Source organism: Grampus griseus (assembly GCF_964374135.1).
Source record: "Grampus griseus genome assembly, chromosome: 3".
NCBI lineage: Eukaryota > Metazoa > Chordata > Mammalia > Artiodactyla > Delphinidae > Grampus > Grampus griseus.
Window position 1 is genome coordinate 126,494,917 of NC_139019.1, and position 23,456 is coordinate 126,518,372.

The 23,456-nt window shown below is 51.1% G+C and overlaps 1 protein-coding gene across 5 annotated transcripts in view; it reads right to left on the reverse strand.

Moving 5' to 3' along the window:
* TNIP1 (TNFAIP3 interacting protein 1) overlaps positions 1–23,456 on the reverse strand; it is a 52,110-nt gene that overhangs the window by 9,267 nt on the left and 19,387 nt on the right. For 3 of the 5 annotated variants that reach the window (XM_082650237.1, XM_082650238.1, XM_082650236.1), the window contains exons 2-11: positions 21,676–21,847; positions 20,396–20,530; positions 18,684–18,769; positions 16,949–17,029; positions 14,118–14,309; positions 9,292–9,386; positions 7,549–7,669; positions 3,802–3,891; positions 2,116–2,181; positions 1,836–1,967 (exon numbers count right to left, since the gene is read on the reverse strand). In XM_082650237.1, coding sequence (XP_082506363.1) covers positions 1,836–1,967; positions 2,116–2,181; positions 3,802–3,891; positions 7,549–7,669; positions 9,292–9,386; positions 14,118–14,309; positions 16,949–17,029; positions 18,684–18,769; positions 20,396–20,530; positions 21,676–21,811 — 1,134 coding nt within the window. In that variant the 5' untranslated portion in view covers positions 21,812–21,847. The remainder of the gene's footprint in view (positions 1–1,835; positions 1,968–2,115; positions 2,182–3,801; positions 3,892–7,548; positions 7,670–9,291; positions 9,387–14,117; positions 14,310–16,948; positions 17,030–18,683; positions 18,770–20,395; positions 20,531–21,675; positions 21,848–23,456) is intronic. The other 2 variants (XM_082650240.1, XM_082650239.1) reach the window with 2 other exon arrangements.

Below are 23,456 nucleotides of genomic sequence, written 5' to 3' on the forward strand. Positions count from 1 at the left end.
CCTCACAGAAATAAATGCAGCACAAGGCAGAAAGGGTTCCTCCACGGAGAAACAAAGTACTTCTGTGAGGTTAAAAGAAAGAATACTACAGCTGAAAAGAAACCAGGGAAGGCTTCAAGGTGGAAGCACTGCTTCCATACCTACTATGGAACAATCCAGGTTCTTCATCGCAAAGAGCCACATCTGGAATGGCCCTCAGAGAGCATCAAGTCCTAGCCCCTTTACACGACAGGAAATGACTATCCAGAGAGGGGAGGTGAATTACCCAAGGCCACGCTGTGAGCTGGGGCTAGACTAGAACCCAGGTCTCCTAATTCTGGTGTTCTCTGTCCCCTTGCAAGTCAAAGCGAGTGTTTAAAATAGAAGAGGGCAGCACAGTGCAGAGGAAAGACCAGACACACCCATATTAAACTGTCTATTTCTGTGTGTTTATTTGTGATAAGAGGCCTGGAAAGATACACCCAAATGGTAACCATGGTTACCACTGGGAAGAGCCTGGAATTGGGGTGGTGGGGGTGGTGCGGGGAGATGGTCCAGGGAAACTCGCACTGTATCTGTATCGTGTGAACATGTCAATATCCTACAAACTAGCTGGTGAGCTGCTTTCAGCCAAAGATGGCCAAGGGCAGCCTTGGCTGGATCTTGTGGGAGTTGTTGCAGACTCCCCGCTTAAGAGGCTCCCGGGTCAGCACGGCCTCTATGGCCATGTGTCCCTATCCACAGGGCCACGCTTTTGTCTTGAAACATCCCGCCTTTCCCCCAGCTGACAGGGAAGAGTGTCAGATGCCAGAAACTTATCCCACCCACTAACGTGAGCCAGGGTCTGGCTGACAATCCCAAGCTGTGACTGTACACTCACCAGAAAAGACAGGCAGTGTCCTCCCTAACACACATCTCCAAGGTACGGGGCGGTCGGCAAGGCAGGCTGACCACTCGGAGAAGGCCCCTGGGTGTTGCATACTGATGGGAAGGAACTCTGCTGGAAATGGCCATTTCTAAGTCAGGCAAAAGCACCCCGTACACAGTTCTCATGAAGGAGAAGGCATGGTGACAGAAATAAAATCTCCAGAGAGCCTGGGGGTCAAATGGCCCTTCCTCTTTAAGCTGCTCCAGGATCCTGAAGGGCCTTGGCCGGTGTCAGTCACACACATCACAGATCAGATGCTACTTCTTCAGGGGACCTGTTCCTGGGCCCCCCCCAGAATGAATCCAGGCCCCCTTTATGCTCTCGCCCTGATCCCTGTAACTTCTGTGTCGTGTTTAACACACGTCTACTCATTTGCTTCTGTAATTAGATGTCCCACGTCTCTTCCCCTGAGGGCGGGGTTGACTGTTCACTGCTGAGTCTGTGTGCCCAGCACAGTGCCCAGGGCATGATCTGTTGAACAGTGACCAGAAGAAGGACTGAAGGAAGCTCTGTCTAATGCTGGAGCCCCTCGCCCACAAAGAGCCCTCACCACTGTACACATTCAGCAACACCCAGCTCATCAAGTGTACTGGAGCAGGCCTGCGGAATCTCTTACATTCTGTGCTTCCCTGTGCAGTTCTCCCTAGATCATAAGATTTTAACTGAACCAAAGCTCTTCGGTATAAAAACAAGAAAAAAAATGAAAAGAATAACTAATCCAATCTCAATTTTCAGATGGGAAACTGAGGCACGGGGAAGGAAAGTGCTTTTGCCTCCGGCCACACAGCCCTTGAGTACTGGAGTCAGAGATGGAACCCGCGTCTCCTGAGTCCCACCCCTGACTGTTTACTCCCCTAGCTCCAGACTGCTGGGGAGGAGAGGGCTGGCCCCCCGGAGCTGAACCTGTGGGACCAACAGTCACACTTGCCTCCTCCATTTCTATCTTGGACTTGGCCAGGAGGAGCTTGCGGTCAAAGTCGCGCTGCTTCTGCTCCCGCTCGGCCTCCAGGTCAGTCACCTGCTTCTGCAGGTCCGCCAGCTTCTGGCGCAGCTCAGTGATCTGAGTTCAGAGGCAGAGAAAGGGAGTGTGTGAGGGCCGGGGTGAACGTCCAAGGTTCAAGGCTGCTGCGAGGGAAGCAGCATGCTGCCCAGAGAGCCCAGCTGTGAAGCAGGGCTCCAGCCTTGAGTTCCCATCACCCCCACAGTACCTTCTGCTCATACTGCTGCTTCATGGACCGGAAATGCTGGTCCCATTGCTTGTTCACTTCCAGCAGCTGCGGGGGAGAGATTGGGGTGGGCAGGAGATAAGCAGAGAACGACCAAAGAGAGCCAACTCCTCCAACACCAGCTTCGCAGGCGTGTGCAGCGTGCGTGGACAGCAGCTACACACACTGCCTCGATCCTGTGCTTCTCAAAAACGTTCCTCAGAGCAAATCACCTTTATCAACCGCCACATTTTACCCTTGCCGGGAAGGCAAGACTAACACCAAGACACAGAAAGAGTATATAATTTTTATTGTAGAATTATTGAACACACACCCATGTGGAGGGCAATTTGGGACTCCGTATTTAAATTTCAAATTCTCGTTCTCTTTAACCAAATAATTCCACTCTGAAAAATGTAACCAAAAGAAGCACTTGTACAAGTGTGTAAAAAATGTGTACTGCTGATCATCTCAACAATATTTATATTGCAAAAAAATCCAGAGGTCAACCTGAGCATCAGAAACAGGTTAAGGAAATGATAGAATAAACAGAAAATGGAGCACAGCTCTTCAGAAATTCCGGTGCCTAGTACATTGCCTCCGTTCTGAGATGGTACTAATTATTTGCCATAATCTTGATATAAAAATAATTCGAGGAAGAAAAACAACCTAACATCATTAAATTAACAATGGAAAGGGCATCCCAAGTTCAAAAACATTAAAATATGATAAAAAGTACTCAGAATTAAAGAAACACAGGGTATGTTTTACATATAAATAAATACCCTCAAAGATATAGTTAATTTTAAGGAAAGAAAGGAAAAAAGCAATCTGCAATGTGGTATGTATGATATTTTTACAAACATCATACATTAGTAAGTATACAGACAAAATTGAGGAATATGCAATGAACTGTTATCAACTGTGGTCATCTCCAGGAGGTGAGACTCTCGACCTTTTTATAATGAAAAAAAAAAAAAACTTACAGTAATACAAAAAGAAAACTAAAATGAATATGCATATAAACAAAAGACTAAGAGAACATGACTTTCAGATGTGCTGGAGGACCAGGGAGGGCAGAAAGGCCCAGGGACTGGGACAAGGATGGGGCTGTGTGGAGAGGAGGGGCTCAGAGAATAGAGAGGATGGGGCTCCCACCTCTGGTCCAGAAATACCGGGGGTGGGGGACGGAGGAAGACTATGCACGAGACACAAGGAAAGAGCCTCAACTTCTGGAGACTCTCAACTGATTAGAAGCAGTGCTGCAAGCAGGTATGGGATCTCTCTTTCTGTGACAGTTCCTCCCTGAACCAGCTGCGTGGTGACAGATGAACCCCAGACTCCCCATTCCTGATGCTAAAACTTGCCTCTTATCACAACCTCTCTCCACCATCCAGGGTTTACCATGGGAGCCTTCCTAAACTACCACCCGCAGCAATTTTAGGCCATACCCCAAATGCCACCTCCTCAGAGTGACTCCTGTGGGTAGGGGAACTGATCAGGAGACAAGAGCCAGGGAAAAGCAGCATCTCTCACCCATGGGCAGATGGTTCAGTAGTCACCATGGCAACGCATCACAGAGACCCGGGCCTAGCCGGAGCCAGAGGGCCAGGGAGGGTCTTTGTCCTGCTGGTCCCAGGAGTGAGGAAGGGTCTTCCCCGACCACCACCACTCCCTCCAGCCACCTACCTCCGTGCGCTGCTGCTCCAGCATCCTCACCTTCTTCTCAGCAGCACCCAAGGCTCCCACCTCTGGGACTTTACCTGCTGTCACACCAGCCTGAGGAGAAACACAGAGGGGCCTTCAGCAGAGCCTCAAGTAACAATTCTCTCCCCTACTCAGTGCCCCTCTAAGGCTGCTCACCCATGAGACCCAGCCCCCCGTCTCTTGCCTCTCTACCCTCCCACCCACCAGGACACTGATACTCGTCCCATATATGACTGAGTCCCTTCGGGAAGTCCATGGAGATCATTATTCCCCCTCCCTGACCCTCAGGGGCTCCCAGACCCTTCCCTCTCCCTCCCCCGCCCCTCCATGGCCACTTCTTTTCCTGCTCAGGCTCTATCTCTAAGGCATTGCCAACTGCCCTCTCCTCCCCTACCCATCAGCCAAAAATGCTCCAGCGTGGAAGGCAAGAGTTACACATTTTATAAAATGTTTATTTTTAAAATGTTTTTAAAAAGATACACAAATAAAGATATGTGTGCATGTGTGATTAGTACATGTATTTCCTAGCTCTGACCTCTGAGAGGGCCTAAAGCAGTGTCACTCCAATAGCAATGAGCACAGATCTTCGTTTCTAAATACCATTCTCTAACAAAAAGAAACAGGACTCCTTGGAGAAGTGGTTAATTTCAGGCCTGGGGCAGGGAAAATATAAGGTGATTATGGAGAGACTTGTGGTGCCAGAAAGTAAGGAAGTGCTCAATCATAATCATAATAATAGTAAAAAGAAGGTCATATCAAATGGGCATAGGAGACAACTTGAAAGAGCTTCCTATGACCAAAGCTGGAACAATTTGAACAAGAAAACAAATTGCAATAGTGCTGGATTATAAGCCAAAGAATAAAATAAATATCCTTGAGTCCCTATTAATAGAAAAAAATAAATGAATAAATAGATGGGGGAGAAGAAAAATTCCCATTAGTAAATAGAGAAGGAATGAGGGAAGCACAAAATCACCATTAGAAGACTATATTAATAATCACTGCAGGTGAGATCCGCCAGTGGATACTAAAATTAGTATAAGGAGAAACAGGACATCTGCAGTCTCAAAGTGTCTCCTCAAAAGTAAATATTTATTAACTACAAAGGGAAAATTAGTCCCTTTATTATGGAGAAAGCTGACAGACACCCCTTTAGCCAAATGATCAAGATTGAATGTAAACAGACACATCGATATCATGTACCCTTGACATGATGCAAGACGTCACTCCAGTGATCTTCTTGTCCAAATCCATAACAACAGTCTAATCATAAGAAAACATCAGAGGAACCCAAGTTGAGGGACATTCTACAAAATAACTGGCCAGTATAACTCAAAAGCCTCAAGCTCATGAAAGAACCACTGGGCGCTGTCACAGACAGAGGAAACTAAGGAGACAGGACAACTGTTGATAAATGCAATGTGGGATCCTGGATTCGATCCTGGTACAGAAAAAGGACATGAGCGAAAAACTGGTGAAATCTGAACAAAGACTGTAGTTTAGTTAATAGTATTGTGCCAATGTTCATTTCCTGGTTTTGATCACTGAACCACGGTTAGGTGAGATGTTAAGGCGATGGGGAGATGGGCACTCTGGGCTGCTTTGCTACTCTTCTGTAAGTCTAAAATTATCTCAAAAAGTTAAAAAAAAATTTTTTTATACATAGGAAGTGTTGGCAATTCACTGGCGGTCCAGTGGTTAGGATTCTGCGCTTCCACTGCAGGGGGTGCGGGTTCGATCCCTGGTCAGGTAACTAGGATCCCACGTGCCGCATGATGCTAGCAATTCAGAAATTGAACACCAGCTCTATCTCCAAGGCCCTGCTTGATATAGGCCAAGACCCACACCCTTTCTGGGCCTCGGTACAAAGAGATCAAACAGGATGGGCCCCAACCTCTGACAACCTGTGGGTCCGACAGCATTTGTCCTGGAGTCGTTGCCCACATTCTCTTTGTTCCTTGCCTTCCCATTCCCGTCCACACTCCCCTGTGGCTGGTGGGGGGGCGGGCACGGTGCTGAGTGAACTTGTGAGGCTCAAGCGCCCCTACAGGCTAAGGTCTGTAAGTACACCCTAGAGCCCGGGAGTAAGGAGAGGAGGCTGGGGGAACCCTCCAGGGACAGTCTCACCTCCTTTAGGAAAAGTGAGAGATGGGCCTGCCCTCACTGGGGAAGGAGGAAGGGGGGTGCCATGCTCCTGGGTGCACCCTTAACCTCCACAGAGAAGAGAGGCATCAAATCTGCCATTAAGAGCAATAGCCAATGTTCACTGTTTACCACGTGCCAAGTGCTAAACCTACTGTACAGGCATCACATCACTGAATCCTCCAATGACCTTCTGAGGTAGGTGTCATTATCTCCATTTCACAGAGGAGGAAACTGAGGTCAGAGAGGTTATGCAACTTGTCCAAGGTAGCAGCACTGACCAGAGGTAGAGTCAGCATTCAACCCACATGCAACTCCAGGGCACAGGCTTCACCACTGCCCAGAACGCACGCCTCCTACGGGAACTTCCTCCCCGGCAGGGCAATAAGGGCATCTGGCCTTTCGAGAAGTCAGTGACGTTAAGAGCTTTGGAAAAGTGAAAAGGCCTGCCCACACACTTCCGAGAACCCAGGGGAGATCAGGAGAGTCCACAGGTCACTTCCTCAAGAGGGCAGACAAGGCAAGCTCTGACTTGAGGGGTAAACGGAAGCAGAGAGGGGCTTCATGGGCTGGGATTCAGAAGGCCATTCATCGGCATGTTGCCCTCTCACACCCCACATCTGCCTAATAGCAGGTGGATGCAGGAATCTAGATGATGTGATGTCACAGGACCTCTCCAAACCTCCTGCCATAGCTGTCTCACGGAGTAAGAGTCCCAGCCCTGCCTCCCTGACATGTCGAGAGGACGTCCAAATCACATAATGAGTTTGCAAATCCCAGGTAAACTCTACATTGCCACAGAGTAATAAGGAATTAAGTTATTAGGATAATTATTACTATTACACAAGTGTGGGGTTTGTTAAAGACATTGAGTCCTGCTGTACAGCCATTAAATCCCATTAAAGAGGAAAAACATGTCAGTAAAAAGTTGGGACTCAGCTCTGCAGCACAGCACAGACCAGGCGAGGGGCCAGCCAGCTCCTAGCTGGGAACTGGATGTGAGCCAGCGCTGGGAGCTGTGGTGGGAAGGGGGCAGGTGGGCCAGCCCAGGGCATTAGCAGGCCTTGCTGAGTCAGCCCACACCCTGTTCTCTGTATGTCAGAGGCTCCCAGGCAGGAGCTTAACAGAGTCCCTTCAGGGGCTTTCTCAACCTAACACCCTAATACCACCAGGGGTATCTGAGACATTAACTGATTTTTGGGAGCCACCCTGTAAGAGAGACCTTGACAAACTGGAATGTGTTTAGGGGATATGCCCAGACTGCACAAATGACACGACACCACCTTTGTAAGAAATGACCCAAGGAACTGCAGCTATTCAGCCTGGAGAAGAGAAGGCATGTGGGGGCCAGGGAGCCAGAGTCACAGCCAGCAGGCTGAGCGTGCGTCCCAGGGAATGGGATGCTCCATGTGGCTGGTAGCAGAATAAGGGCTGAGAAGTGGAAGCTACAGGGAGGTGGACTCTCAGGACAAGCCAAGGAAACGCCGTCTACCAACTAGAACCTTCCAGCAGCGGGGCTGGCTCACTGCCTCTGGAGGCTGGGCACCAGCCACTGCAGTGCTGGGGAAGGAGTTTCTGACCACATACCTGCTGCTGTGTGGCTGCCCCCTTCTTGCCCGTGCCTTCCGTCTTTGGTGAGTCTGGCCATCTGGAGGCACCATCTTTGCCGCTGCTCATCAACAACTTCCTGAGCTCCAGGTTTTCCTCCCTGGTTGGAGGCAAAGAGAGAGGTCATATTGCTGGCCCTGGGTCGAGGATCCTGGCGACCTCAGACCTGCTACTCATCTGAGTTGCAGCTGAGACGTGGGGAGTATGGCGAGTCCCTGAGACCTGCCCTCAGGTGCAACCAAAAAGGGCATCCTTACGTCACTTTGCTCAGCTTCCCTAGAAGTCTCTGATGCTCACCAACAGGGTTTCCCCAACTGTGAGACGTCTGTATACATGAGATCTCCAGGCTACATCCACACTGCATTAAAGAACCCTGGATCACACTCTCTGAGAAAATTCCACCCTTTCCAATTATCCTCAGACGTCCTGTGCGGAGCATGGGGAAAGTCTCAGTTTGGTGCTGATAGGTCCTGAGTGTCTCTCTAGTGCTTGCTAGTCTCCCGTGTTAACAGAGAAAGAGCAGCCTTCAGCCTCAGAGCCTTGAGCGGGCAATTCGCCAAAACGAATTAACATCCTTCCGTTTTTGTTGTGTTCATTATTGGAGGTATCTTCTATTTATTCCAGGTCATGCTGTTTTCCAGTTACTCTAGTGCAAGTTTTCATTATAATAATCTTAAGCAAAAACATGATGCAAATTAAATTCTTAAGTAAATAATAAGGTAGGTGATACAGGACATAAGAAGAATGGTGATGTGGACTCAGGTGTGACTGAGATATGGAAACTATTTCTTTGTATTCTATTTGCCAGCTGGTTTCCATGTGATAATAGGAAAACAGAGAAGTAAACTGGCTTTCCCAAGGTCACACAGTGGGGACTTGCATCCTCACCTTCTAATCATGGCTCTTTCCTCCAGCCTGGGTTTTTGGATCCATGGATGGAGTCATTATGGCTATAAAACTCCAACTGCTTGGCCATCCAGAAGTCAATAAATACATGCTGATTCAAAACAGCACAGTGGATCAGCAGTCACACCTGACTCCCTCTGGGCCTCACAGGCCTCTCCCTGGACCTCTGTTTCCCTCTGCAGGGTGAGGGGTTTGGCCCACATGATCTCAAAGGGCCCTTCAAGCTCTGACAGTCAAGATCAGTGCCTCTCAGGTGTGATCCTGGGTCTACCTACATCGTAATCACAGAGGCCTACTGGAAAATGCAGATGCCTAGGTCTCACCCCAGACCCAATGAATCAGAATCTCAGCACGGGAGTGTCAACTTGCAATGCCTTTCCTGACCCTCAGTGATTCTGATGCACAGTTAAGTCTGAGACCCAGTAGTATAGCCCAGGTGAGCAACCCCTGACTGTTCTCAGGAAACAGAGCAGGTCAGGATGGTGACCAGCAGGAGGCAGCAAAGTCCAGAGCCCTCTCTCCAACAGCCAGCTAGCTGCTGTTAACAGGCGGAGGGGGTAAGTTCCCAAGGAAGGAGTACACTTTGTACAGACCCTCTTCTGAAGCTCTCAAGGCACTTTATACACAAACACTCCCCAAGGTATTAAAAGGACCAGAGAGGAAACACCCAAGGAGAAGGACCAAGAGACCTGACATCCAAAGCAGGGCTCTGGGCACAGGCCTCAGAGCACTCAGCCCGGAAATCAGTGCCATGCACCACCATTTTCCTCCTGCCCATCCGACTCCTCACCCTTCCTCTAAGGAGCCTGGACTTACCGGAGCCTCTCAGCAGCCTGATCCCGCTGTTCTAGGCCCTTGTCCAGCTTGGCCTTAAGGGCCTCATTCTCCTTCCGAAGCTGCTCACACAGGGTCTGCAGGGCAGAGAGGGAGATGCGGGCAAGGTAAGGGAAGGGGTGCACCCCAAATACAGGTTGATGCTAGGGGGCGGGAGGGGCACTATAGCCACGCCAGGTCCTGACACGGTATCCCCTTTGCAATGGCCTCACGCAAGCCCTCTTGGGATAGCAGGAGCCAAGCCACAAGGCTCACCCAGGCTCCTCTCTGCATCCTCTCCCTCAGGAGCCAGCCATGAGGACGCTGGACCAAGAATCAGCCACAGCGCCTTCTGTTCCTCCAAGGCAGAGAGCACCATCCCTCCTCCTCCTTCACTGCTGTTCCCACAGCCTAGAATGCTCTTCCCCACCAGCCTTCCCCTGGCTGACTTCTACTCCTGCTTCAAGTCTTAGCCTAAACGTCACCTCCTCCAAGAAGTCCTCCCTGACTCCCACATCTCAGGTGAGTTAGGTCACCTCCATTATCCTCACTCACAGTCCCCTGCTCTCAACCTTCCTGGTACCTCTGACAATTACAGCTAAAGAACCATCAGTGTCGTTACTTTCTTAATGTCCCCCCCACCCAACTAGTCCATGAATTCCCAGACGGCTGGGATCCTCTTGCCGCTCTGTTGTCCACTGCGGGATCCTCAGCCCAGGGCCCAGCTCAGCTCGACACTTTGTTGAAGGAATGCAGGACTGATTGGCTGAATGGACCTGAGTCGTAGTAGGCCTAGAGCTTAGGCAATCTGGAGAGTACTCAAGGCAGCCAGGGAGCAAGGTTGTCAGCCGGCAAGTCAGAAGACAAGGCATCGGGTCAAGACCTCACCAATTCCCAGTGTGGCTCAGGATTCCCTCACTTCTGAGACACAGTTAGCTCCCCCACCCACAAAGTGGGGCAACTGCTCCTCCCCTGCCTCCTTTATAGGGCTGCTATGAGGACAAATGAGACCGGGAGAGCGCAAGTGCCTCGTGAGCTGCCAGGCGCTTGGTAACCTTTGAGGACATGTGTTTGAAGTGCTGCAAGGTGGAGGGGGCATGGAAGATGGGAAGCCAGACTCAGGGCCTCACAGATGGAGGGAAGGGAGGTTCTCACTGGTAAGGGTGATGCACCAGGTCAGTACTAAGCGACTCAATCTCTCAACAAATCCATAGTGAGCACCTAACCCATGACCTGTAAATGGCCAGGTGCTCTTCCACTCACCACCTCAGTGGAGCCTCACAGCTTCCCCAAAGCTACGTAACTCATCTCTACTTTAAATGTAGGCTAAGGAATTCCCTAGCAGTCCAGTGGTTAGGACTCGATGCTTCCACTGCCGAGGCCCCGGGTTCAATCCTCCATCAGGGAACTAAGACCCCGCAAGTTGCACGGTGTGGCCAAAAAAAAAAAAAAAATGTAGGCTAGTGCACGTGAAATAATGTGCATGAGGTTGTACAGCTCTTGGGAATCACCAAGGGGACTAAACTCCATCTGGCAGATCCTAAATGGTACCTCTTTCGCCTGTGATGAAAGAGCAGAGAAGGGAGGTGGCAGGCTGTGAGCCGGGCTGAGGGCAGAGACAGTGAGCGATATTCACCAGACCTTCTACCCGCTCCCTTCCATGTCCATTTCCCAGACTTGCTGTGACCATGTGACCAGTTCTGGCCAATGCAAGGTGAGTGGTAGTGACAAGTGCCACTTCTGAGCTGGCTCATGCACAATCCTCTGGTCTCTTTTTCCCTATCGCTGCCGAAGGGCACAAGACGGCTGGGGCCTCAGTGTGATTGTGGAGCAGAAACAAGTCCCTGCCACACAGAATATGAGGGAAAACTTTCATGTTATCCAGGGAGATTTCAGACTTGTTTGTTTCCACAGCAAAACCGAGCCCTTTCTGACTAACCCAGGAAAGACCTGAGAAGCTGGATGGAGAACAGAGCCTGGAACTGGTGAGTGGTCAGACATGGAGGAATAGAACACCATTATGACTGGCTGCAATGCCCAGCAGAGGCCCCATGCCATACCTGGCCTTGGAAATGCTGAGTGAACTGAGAAACAAATCAGTGAATGAATGAGGAGGAACCAGATTAATCTACCTCCACCCACAGGCTGGGCAAATACCCAGGATGCAACAGCCCTGAGTGGGGCCTCCAGGGAACAGAACGCCCTGCTGTGGTCTCTAAGGGAAGACCAGGACAAGGCCTCATGTGCTGTCCTTCTAGGCAAGAGGCAAACGCTCTGGGCACAAAGCAGATGGAGAGAGGTCGTCACAAAAGTCATCACCTTCCATCAAAGGGGTTAATAGAGCTCATGTGTGAGTTCATTAGTTCATTCATTCATTTGTTCATTCACCAAACATACATTCAGCACCTATGAACTGCCAGACACTGGGATGCAGTGGTGAATATGACCGACAAGGCACCTGCCCCTCTTGTGAGGCCTACATTCTAGCAGGGAACACAAGGGAAAAAACCAAACACAAAGTAAAGAAACCAACTAATAAAATTATTACAAACTATGATAAGAGTTAAGAGGGAAACAAACAAGAGCCGGATAAAAAATAACAGTGGGGGGCTTCCCTGGTGGCGCAGTGGTTGAGAGTCCACCTGCCGATGCAGGGGACACGGGTTTGTGCCCCGGTCCGGGAAGATCCCACATGCCGTGGAGCGGCTGGGCCCGTGAGCCATGGCCGCTGGGCCTGCGCGTCCGGAGCCTGTGCTCCACAACAGGAGAGGCCACAGCAGTGAGAGGCCCGCGTGCCGGAAAAAAAAAAAAAACAACGGTGGGGGCACTTCCCTGGTGGTCCAGTGGTTAAGACTCTGCGCTTCCACTGCAGGGGGCACGGGTTCAATCCCTGGTCAGAGAACTAAGATCCCACACACCGCACAGCACAGCCCAACAACAACAACAACAAAATCTGAAAAAGAATATTTGCGTATGTGTGTATATGTATTTATATATAAAACTGAATCACTGTGTTGCATACCTAAAACTAACACAACATTGTAAATCAACTATACGTCAATAAAAAAATTTTTTTTAAATAACAAGGGTTGGCAGGACCCCTTTTATGAGACCCAGTATCAATCCTTATTTCAAAGCTGAAAAGTTGGCACTCCCCTGGTGGTGCAGTGGTTAAGAATCCGCCTACCAATGCAGGGGACACGGGTTTGAGCCCTGGTCCGGGAAGGTCCCACATGCCGCGGAGCAACTAAGCCCGTGCACCACAACTACTGAGCCTGCGCTCTAGAGCCCGCGAGCCACAACTACTGAAGTCCACGTGCACACGCCTAGAGCCTGTGCTCCGCAACAAGAGAAGCCACTGCAACGAAGAGTAACCCCTGCTCTCTGCAACCAGAGAAAAGCCCGCACGCAGCAACGAAGACCCAATGCAGCCAAAAATTAATTAATTGAAAACAACAACAAAGCTGAAAAGTTGACACTCAAAGTGATCCCACCACAAGCAACGCACCAGGTTCGCCTCCCCAGTGGCTCAGCCTTGACACTTGACATCTCCGGGCCCTGCTGACACCTGAAGGCGGTCTCCCTCGGCCTGGCCCTCCAGGCTCCAATCACTCCTCCAGCCTCCCAGTGTGGCCCCTCACCCAAGGTGGGGGTGGGAATCCTCTGCTCCCCCCATCACTCCTCACACCTGTCTCCAGCCTGGACGCCCCTCCTGCTTTTGTCAACCCAGGCCCTTCCCAAAGCTGCACACAGTGGACACCCCAGCACCTCATCCGTCAACTGGGCACTTGCATGTTTGCTGACATGAGTGAGACAACAGGGCGGTGACTGGCCCAGAGGAGGGTCTAGGAAGGAGGAAGGCTTGGAGTTACAGCTCTGTCACTAAGGTGACAGATACTCAGGTCCTGAGCAGGTTTTCTCGGAGCCTCAGTTTCACCATCTGTGATTCCTTCCCCACCCCCAAGCCCTCAAGGCTCAGATCCCCTGCCCAGTGTGGATGAGCCATCACCATAAAACCTTAACAGTGACCACTTTTTGAGCACTTACTATGTTCTAGACTGTACAAGGGGCTTCATTTAATACTCAGAGCAATTCCACGAGGGAGGCATTTCCAGCCCCGTGTTACGAATGGGGACAGGGAGGGACCGAGAGGATAAGTCACTTGCCCAAGGTAAGAGAGCAATAAGGAGTCTACTGGCCAAGGACCATATGGTTCCAAGGCCTGGCCTGGCCTAGGAAGGAAATCTGACTTCATTCCCACAGCACAGGAAGAGTTATAAAAGGAAGCCTCCTCCATTGGGGAGGCAGGTTGGGATGGGAGTTAAGAGCATGGACTTTGGAATACCACAGACCGAGGTTCAAATCCCAGCTGCACCATCTACTAACTGGGGGGCCTTAGGCAAAAAAAAAAAAAATCACCTCTCAAGGGCTGTGGCCCCACCTGTGAAGTGTGGATAATGATGGTCCTGACTCAGGGGGCAGGGACAGTAACATACAAGGGGCCGGCCTCTGTCCCCTCCCTTTCCCCACCTGTATGTGAAGAACAAAGGCAAGGCTGCTGCCAACCTACCACACCCCAGCCTCGAGAGTAACCCCAACCATGAAATCTGCACCACCCACACCATTATTTCCCGGTTTCCTGCCTCTTCCTCGGCCCTTCTCACAACTTCCTTACCCTGCTCACTGCCTTGAACAAGCAGCCCAAGTCGGGTCCCCATCCTCACCCTCGGAAGTCCCCGTGGTACCCTGGACTCGCCAGAAGAGCTGGAGGAAGCAGAGGGGGAACCACATGGCAGACCCCAGGCCACCTTCCCTGGGCCCGGCCTCACCTGCAGGATGGAGGTGCGCTGCTCATTCTTGTGCACCTTGGAAGCCAGCCGGTTGAACTCGAGGGCCATGCGGCCCAGGTGCGTGAAGAGCTGGTTGTGGTCAGGCTCCTCGGCGCACACGCTCAGGGTGGTCTCCAGGCGCTGCAGGTGCAGCATCAGGTTGCCGTCCTCGTGGGGCAGGGGGCCCAGCTCCTGGCAGGGGGAGGGGATGCGGGCCGCTCTTCACCACAGTCTGAGTAGGTGCCGCCAGCCTTCCTCCCTCTGCTTCCCCATTCCTCATGACTCAGTTTCCCCCTCTGATCCCAGCTCAGCCGAGGGACATTCTCCAGTTATGCAGGTTCCCTGTCTGGGGCTGACTCACAGGGCAGGACCCGGGACTCCCAGGCCACTGGCTGGCTTACCAGTGCCGGAGCCACCTTCCTCCCACACGTTGGGCCTTGCTGAGTGCCTGTGGGTAAATCCCTCGTCCCCAGGGCCTCAGAATCCTCATCTACTACACGTACGCATCCCGCTTCTTCTCTTCTACCCCATAGGGTTCTTATGCAAGTGAAATGACACACGAAAGCAGCAAGCCCAGGAAGGGGTGTCACTCAGTACACAGCACTGCTTCTTCAGCTTAGGAAGGCTTGGCCAGCAGACATCAAAACTGTCTGACTGTTATGTCTATACATGTGTCTTCTTGGGAGTGGTCCAAGCATTCATCAACTTTTCAGAGGACCCAAGACTCAAAACACGTTAGGAATCATAGATAGTTCAAAGAATCCCAATCTAGCAGAGATTTGAGATAGGAAGCAAACTGTGGGCAATATAGTCCAATCTCAGAATCTATCACTCCCTGTCTCTCTCTTTATCTCTTTCCTCTGTCTAGAACACTCTTGGCAAAGACAATGCCTTAGCTATGCGAACACCACGTCCAAGGACCCACAGGGGTAGCTGACAGCTGACTGCATCAAGCCCCTGCCAGGCGTCCGAGTCCCCCTCTTCCCCTGCCTGAGACCCCACCCATCAGGCCCCACGCCTCTTCGGGCTTCATTCCTATGGTGCCCCCTCTGTTCATCCTTCCCAGCACCCCCGTGTTTCAGCTGCTCTAGCAGGCCTCCCCTACCACTTATGGCAGTCGCAGGCCATCAGAGGTACAGGGAGCCTCAGGATTCCAGTTTGGAAACGAAGCTTCGGGGAGAAGGAGGCTGCTCAAAGTTGCCCAGTGAGCCAGTGGCAGAGCCAGGACTGGAACGTGGGCTTCCTGACTCTCCATCTATGGCCACTTCCCTCATCTGAACTCTGCAGCAGGGGAAACGCCCTGACAGCCACAGCGTGCCGTCCAGTGAATGCCTCCATAACACTCTTAGCACCTTATTCTATCAGAGGCTCTTCAGTTCTGTCTTCATTCCCCCACTGCCTCTTCCCACACAGGATATGAGGTGGTGAACGGTGCTCTGTTGAAGGCTGGTGAATTGTTTCATCACCCTGACTTCTCCGACTGGCCTACAAGCTCCCAGAAAGCAGGGAGGCTGTCTTGTCTTTGCTCAGCACAGACTAGGCACATGGTGGGGCTAAGGAGGAACCTATTAACGAGGTGAAGGCTGAGGTCATAGAGTGAAATGCTTTCTGAGCAGGGGGGTCTTGCCTCCTTGGCCAGCTTCTCAGAGCCCTTGGGGATAGAACAGGACAAGGGGACAGAAGTTCCCAGGGGACAAAACACAGAACATTTCTGATACTCAGAGCAGCCCCTCATCACTGAAGGCATGCTAGTGTAAGCTGCATAACAACTGATGAGGACCTTGCACTGGGGACTGACAGACACAAGATGCAATCAGTGAACTAAAGAGCAACATTTTTTTTTTGCCTTGTTAATTCAATATTTTTAATTTAATTATATTTTCACTAATTTTTTGGCTTTTAACTTAAAATTTTAACATTTTAATCAACTATTTGTAGCTTAAAAAGTCAAATTGTTTTACAAGGTTTATAATGGAAACCAGCAGTTTCCTGTCTCACTTCCCTCCACGTTCCAGTTACCACTTCCCAAAGCCATTCACTTCACATGCAAAGAGCAACATTTGTGCCCCAAATCCTTGGTAGAATGAGGCAGTGGTGACCAAGGTATCCGGGAAGGGTTATACCACTTATTGCCTGTATAACAATCAAAAAATCTCAAAGTGAGGAAGGAGGAAGGAGGAGGAGAGGGCAGGACTTGAAGACTTTTGAACAACGTTCCACACCTTTCTCAGTGGTTCTCCAATAAGTCTGCCATTTTAAGAGAAAACAGGACAACACAGTTGGAATAAAGGCAGCAAGTAGGGTAAAGTAGAGAATGAGGATGCCAGGTGGACACCCCAGAGCTGGAGGGGAGTGTGTGTGTGTGCGTGCGCGCATGCGTGCGTGTATGTGTAAGTGCAAGGTTTAACCTCCTACCTGCATGCCCCAAAGGGGAGCCTGGGAGCAGCCAAGAGCCTGCACAGAAGGGCCACATCTGCCTCAAGCTGCTCTGGGTTTCTCTGACCCTTTCTACCCAGGCTACGAGCCCACAGGCCCAAAGGCTGAGTCAGAGCCTGCAGAGGTGCCCAGCGCTTGGCGGAGGCCAGTGGGGCTGGCAACGTGCCCGGGCTTTCACAATGGTCGGGTGCTTGTGTGGCTCATACGGAAGTCACCAGCCACGGATTTGCATATGTGAGCGAGAAGCACCCCCTGGTGCTGTCCCCTCAAGCGTATCCCTAGTGACTCCGGGGTGCCCAGGGGATATAAGCGGGTCCTGTGCCTCTCACGCGGGGCCAGGTGACTGAAACAGAGAGGAGACGGGGGATATGCCCAGGGACCTGCCGTCCACTCACCATGGTATTTCTGGTGTGGCCACCGCTCTCTGGTGAAGAATGCCCCTCGGCAGGGACCACTTCAAATTCAGAGGAGGTGCTCTGTGCAGAAAAAGGGGGTCAGGGGCTGCCTGAGAGAAAAACGCCTCGCCCGTCCTCTGGGGCCCCATGGCTGAGAGTACAGCGGGGTCAGAGAATGGAAGGAGGAAACCCCTCCTCATGTCCAAGTCCTCTGGGCAGGAGGAGAGCCGGCCCAGGATGAGCTCACAGACCACGAAGCAGGAATGACTCCCAGCAAGTCAGCCCGCAACCCACTGTGTGACTCAAGGTCACATCCCTCTGTGGCCAGTTTCCTCATCTGTAGAACAGGGATACTGGACTAGCTGACTTTAAACCGCTAGCACTTTAGGATCGTATCTTTCTTAATGGCTTTGCACTTTTAAAATGTTTTCATGAACTCCATTTTTTCTCAAAGCAACCCATGGAGTGGTCAGAAGGTTATATCCCCATTTGTCAGATGAGGAAACTGAAGGCATATCATTAATAAATGCAAAAGTAGGACTGCATTTAAGGACTGCAAATCTAACATTCCTGCTATGGCACCAGAGCTGTCTCTTGGGCCTAGGTGTCTCTGACTGGTCACCTAGAGAACACAGACAACAGTTAGTGTGGCCACAGCCATGGTGGTCCTGTGCCAGCCTTGCCAACCCAGCCCCAGAGATCCCAGGGGAGTGGACTGATCTGGGACAAGTCCCAACAAGACATCCACAAACTTGGAGAGACTTTCAGGACACACCTAAATCCAGGGAGGCCAAGGACTCCAGTCTCCCCCACATCACCCAGCCACTCCAAGTAGAAGGTACTGGTTGTGCCACCAGAGGATGGGCCAATGGTCCCTCTGGACCAGCAACTGGCTCTGGGATTGCTGTTAAACCTGGTCGAACAGCAGAAGCCCCATGGCCACCAAGGGCCCAGCTTTGGATCTCGGCGCCACCCTAGACAGTTTCCCTTTCACCTCTCTGTTTCCTCAGCTGTCTGCATGACCTCACAAAATGTTCTTCTCTCTCTGGATCTGATCTGATCTGTGGGATGGAGACTCTAACTGATACGACTGGGACTTCCCTGGTAGTCCAGTGGTTGAGAATCTGCCTTCCAATGCAGGGGACGCGGGTTCAATCCCTGGTTGGGGAACTAAGATCCCACATGACGCAGGGCAACTAAGGCCCTGTGCGCGCGCGCATGCCACCTACAGAGCCCACGCATCACAGCTAGAGAGAAGCCCGTGCACCCCAATGAAAGAGCCCGCGTGCTGCAACTAAGACCAGATGCAGCCAAATATAAATAAATAAATAAATATTTTTAAAAATTTAAAAATAAAAATATATGATACGACCACCTGGGTCCCTTCCAGTCCTAGGATACCAAGCAAAACTTCTCAAGGCAAATCTGCAGAAGACAGATTTGTCACATCCGCCTACTTTCTGAGCACCGTGCAGTCGATACATGCTTAACATTATGCAACCTAGCAAATGGGAGGAACTCCTTGTGCATATCAGGGTCTTCCTGGTAAGATTTAACTCTGACCTTCATTTGAAAATGGGTAAACCGAGGCCCCAGAGAGATTGAGATCAACTTGCCAACATCACCCAGCAAGTCAGAACCCAGGTTTCCTGACCCCAAACCTCTCTCTTGCTGTTCTGCCAATGGGACCTTGAAATCCAGGCAACTTTCAGCCGTGACTCCAAATGCAACTTACACTTGCTGGAGGTTTGGGGACTGGCTCTGGCTTGTCGCTGGGGTGTGCAGGGTCAGCGGGGGTTGCTGGAACATCTGCATCCTTTCCTGGACAATTGAGAAAACATGGGTGAGCAGCAGGGAAAGGGGAAAAGCTCAGATGCTGCCCCCTTAAGGACAGCCTTGGCCAGGAAAGTTCTCAGACAGAGTTCCCTACACGAGTCTGGGAAAATGGGAGGTGGTCCCAGCAGGGCCCGGTAGCCTGGGAGAACGATTGGCTCTGGAATGACGGGGTAGAACCTGGGCAGAGAGACCATCTTCCCTGGATTTGCTGGGAAAATCCCAAGGTGGCCACTGCTCCTTGCTACCCTGGACCTGCTTCAATGATGACAAGGATGACAATTTACAATTAACAAAGTGTTTTTATATTTATTATCTCAGCCAATTCTCAAGACGGCTCTGTGTCCCCATTTTAAAGGTAAGAAAACTGAGGCATGGAAAGGTCACCAACTGGCCCACGGTCACACAGTTGGCAACTGCAGACAGAACCAGGACTCAAATTTAGCTCTCCTTCCCCGAATTCTTGGCACTCTGGCCACAGGGGGCCCCTTGAGGGGAGTTGCACGGCTCCCTCTAGGGATAGGCCCGGCACCCAACCAGGACTCAGAAAGCACTACTGAATGGACAAGTGGAAGCTGGAAACATCCATTGCCTGCAGAACAGTGGACTCTGTGAGCATCACTTTCCTCCATGTGTCCATTCACTAAATATAGCCAGCAGCCAAATGGAAGGTTGGCACACTGGCATGGGCTGAGACCGTAAGGTGGGGCTGCAGCAGGAGGCATCTAAGCCCCATGTCGGGGGGCACCTTTTCCTCCCTAGACCCAGACCTTGTCCTGGACTTGGAGACATGCCAGGGGAATGCATGGTGATCACACACAGGACTTTAACCCTAAGTCATAGTCAACGCTTTCCTTTAATAGGTAGCATATGGGGCTTCCCTGGTGGCGCAGTGGTTGAAAGTCCACCTGCCGATGCAGGGGACGCGGGTTCATGCCCCAGTCCAGGAAGATCCTGCGTGCCGCGGAGCGGCTGGGCCTGTGAGCCATGGCCGTTGAGCCTGCGCGTCCAGAGCCTGTGCTCCGCAACGGGAGAGGCCACAACAGGGAGAGGCCCGCATACCACAAAAAAAAAAAAAAAAAAAAAAAAAGGTAGCATATGGACCTGACATCTGAAAGACACTGCAGCAGGCTGATAGGCAAATCTAGTTCTTCCACAAGCCTCAGCTTCCTCACCTGTAAAATGGAAGGAGGGGGGCCAGACCAGAGAGCTTCTGACTCAGATGCCAACTCTAGTGACCCAAAGTGGCTGCCTGGAGCATGATGCCGGGCACATAGTAGCTGCTCATTAAATATTTGCTGAATAAGTTACGCTGATAAAGATCCTGAGTCCACATCCTGGGTGCAGTGGATTGTTGTGATCCATTTCTAATGTCTGCCAGGGCCTCAGGACTGCTGAGTCACCAGCTATCTTTGGACAAGGTTATTTTGAAGTCCTTTCCAAATCTGACCTTCTGGGGGATTCTATAGCCAGAACATGACTGGGAGGATGGCCTGCGGCCTAAGGATAAATGAAGGAGAGGTGGATTTCTGATTAAGAAGGGAGTCCACGGTTAAGGGATTAGAAAGTAAGGAGTACGGGCAAGGCAGAGGACCGCCTGGGCTCCTCTTGTACCTGTGAGCTCAGCCAGGTGGTCGAAGGAGGCCAAAGAGGGAGACGGTGGTGGGAGCAGCTCACTGTCCTTGACCAGCTCCTCTGCCTTCTGCCGCAGCCTGGACGCTTCCATCTGGGACTCTTCCAAAAGCTCCCCTGGGGAGACAATGGGGGAAGGAGGAATAAAAGGAATTACTCAGTTCAGTGCGCTCGTTCTCCCATCCCTAGCCTCTAAGCCTGCTTCTACCTGGGTTCTGGAGCTGCAGGCCCTGGGTTTCACTCCCTGCATCACCTTGTGGGCTGAGTGGGACACACGTCATTCTAGCCCACAACCAGAAAGAGGCCTGATGAGGAAGAGCCCTGCAACCAGGGGAAAAGGAGCAGAGGGGAATCTAGAACAAACTCCTGGTCCCTGGCACCCTCTTCCTGCCCCACTCCCACCGCACCTGGCTGGGGACTCCACAAAGCCAGGGGGGGCTACCCACAGCCTACGGCCTGCAGTCAGGGACTGCCTGAAGGGAGGAGACCCTCCATAACATCAACCACCCCTCTGGGCCTCGTTTGCCTTCTTTTGTAAGTGGAGACAGGGAAACTCCATCCCTCCTCCCCAAATCTGCCATTCCAAGGAGAGATCTGCCAAGCAAGGAGAAAGCATTTGGAAAATTGGGAGCTGTGCTCACCCCCAAAGCCTAAGCCCAGAGAAGGTGGCAGCAAGGCAAAGGAGGAGTTTGGAGGAAAGAGAGTCCCCTCTGGATGGGGAAATCAATGAAAGCCTCTCATGGAGGAAAAGACGGCATCTGAGCTGGGTACTGACAGATGGGGACCAGTCAGTCATGTGGAGGTAAGCAGGCTTGTTCTGGGCAGTGGCGACAGCTTGAGGAAAAGCCAGGAACAGAGAAACCAAGGGGCCTCCTCCCGCCTTGCTTCAAGCCAAGCTCAGCTCCCTGCTCTAACACTTGGGGACCGTACCCTGGTTGCCCTGGTGATGCCAGCTCTCCCCATTTCTGGTGCTTCTGGAAGATGGGCCATTCTGTTTCCCTGTCTGCTAATTGGGCCTGCCAGCTCCCTCTCCGCCACCCCAGGCCTCCTTCTCAGTCCCTCAAGGTATTCTGAGTCTTGTCATCATGGTTCTGGGGTGCTAGGGACTCAGGGCTGGGAATACTGCCACCGTGCTACAGAAGTACACAAAGACACAGCTGTGGGGCAGGAGGGAGAGGGATGACTTGGGCAGAAGCATATGCCAGCTGGCACTGCAGGCTGCAGGGGGGGGGCTTGCAGGCAGAGTGCAGGGTCTGCTTTACCTAACATCTTTATCCCTTGCATTTTTTCCTTCAGTCTGGAATTCTCCTCCACTAGGCGCTCAAAAGCTGCGGACACCTCACCCAGAGGTACGCCGCCCCCAGGGTCGTAGATCCGGTATGGTCCTCTCCCTTCCATGATGGTGGCTCAGCCCCTGCCGTGGTGCCCGCCTGGCTGTAAGGACAACAGCAGTATGTCAGGGGGCTGGCCAAGCCACTGAGGCATCCTAGTCAATCAGTGCCCCAGAAGGCAGTCACCATAACCCAGAAGAGAACACAGCACTTCAGACTGCCTGGCCACAGTACAGCAGAGCAGAACAGTCACCTCCTTTGATCTGGAAACTTTGCCTCTATTAATGCAACCTAAGAATGGCATCAGTTTCTTTCAGCAGCCTCACTGTACCACCGGTTCATTTGGAACAGCAGTCAACTGTGAGGTGCAATGTGGAGTACAAGAAAGAGCACTGGCCTTGGAGTCAAAACACTTGAGCTCATGTCCTGTTGACAGGGTCCAGAAGAAGAGGACCCTGCATCACTGCATCTGCAGCACCCAGCATGGTGTTAGCTATGACAGGAATGCCCAATAAACACTTATCAAATGAATAAATAGTCTAGCTATTAACTCACTGTGGGATTGTGGGCAGTCCCTTCCCCTCTTGGAGGAGGGGAAATGAAAGTCTTACACTAAATCAGTGATCTTTAAAATGAAATGTTTGTGACCAAAGGGATAAGCAAGTCAATCCAATCTGAATTTCCATTTATATGTGCACTATCTTTTTTAAAAGAAAGAACAAGAAGAAAACCCCTGACTAATATTTACTATATGAATTGACACTGTCAACCTCCTCCTTCCAGTTCTAATGAACAGATGGATTTTCCATCAAAGCACCATCTACTTGTGCAGCAAGTGTTCTGCATTACTCTGTTCAATTTCACCAGCTTTATTTCATTTGAAACCACTGTGCAAAGTGATTTCAGAATCCGAGTTCTGTGACTTAGCAGAGAAACTTCTTTCTTGCATTCATTCATTCCACAATTACTTATTGAGCATCTATTCTGTGCTGGGTGCTAGTCTAGGTGCTAGGTAATTATCAGCAAACAAAATAGACAAAAATCCTTCTTGGAGCTTACATTCTAGTGATGGAGGTAGACAAGCAGATACATAGTGAGAGAGATGAACATAGTATTAGGGGTGATAAAAACATCTACGGACAAAAATTAAGCAGCAAGTTTGAGGCAGGGACTTTATAGAAAGAGGTGAGGGAACTAGCCATGCTGATATCTGGGGGAATAATATTTCAGGCAGAGAGAACAGTAAGTGCAAAGGCCCTGAGGCTGAAAAACTGATTCAGCCTCCAGCCCTACAAAGAGCTTACTAACCACGAAAGAGCTCCAAAGGCCTCCACTGGGGACTTCAGAAGGACTTGGGGCCCCGAAACCTCCCTCCCAAGATCACCACCCCCAGGGCCAAAACGATTTCAGTCACGAGTCCTCAAAGGCCCTTTGAGCACCCACAAGTGCTCACTGCAAGAAAAGAGTAAAAAGGGACTAATAATAACAGCCACCATTCATTAACCTACTTGCCAGGCACTGCATTAAGCCCTTCAGATGCATTATCTCAGTCAAACTGCACAACAACCCTAAAATACATAGGAAATTATCCTCACTTTATAATGGAGGCTTGGTGAGGTTAAGTAACTCAGCCAGGATTACACAGCCCGCAAGTGAGGGCCAAGATGAAAATCCAGTTCCACCTAAGAAAGCCGAGCTAATCACCTGCTGTC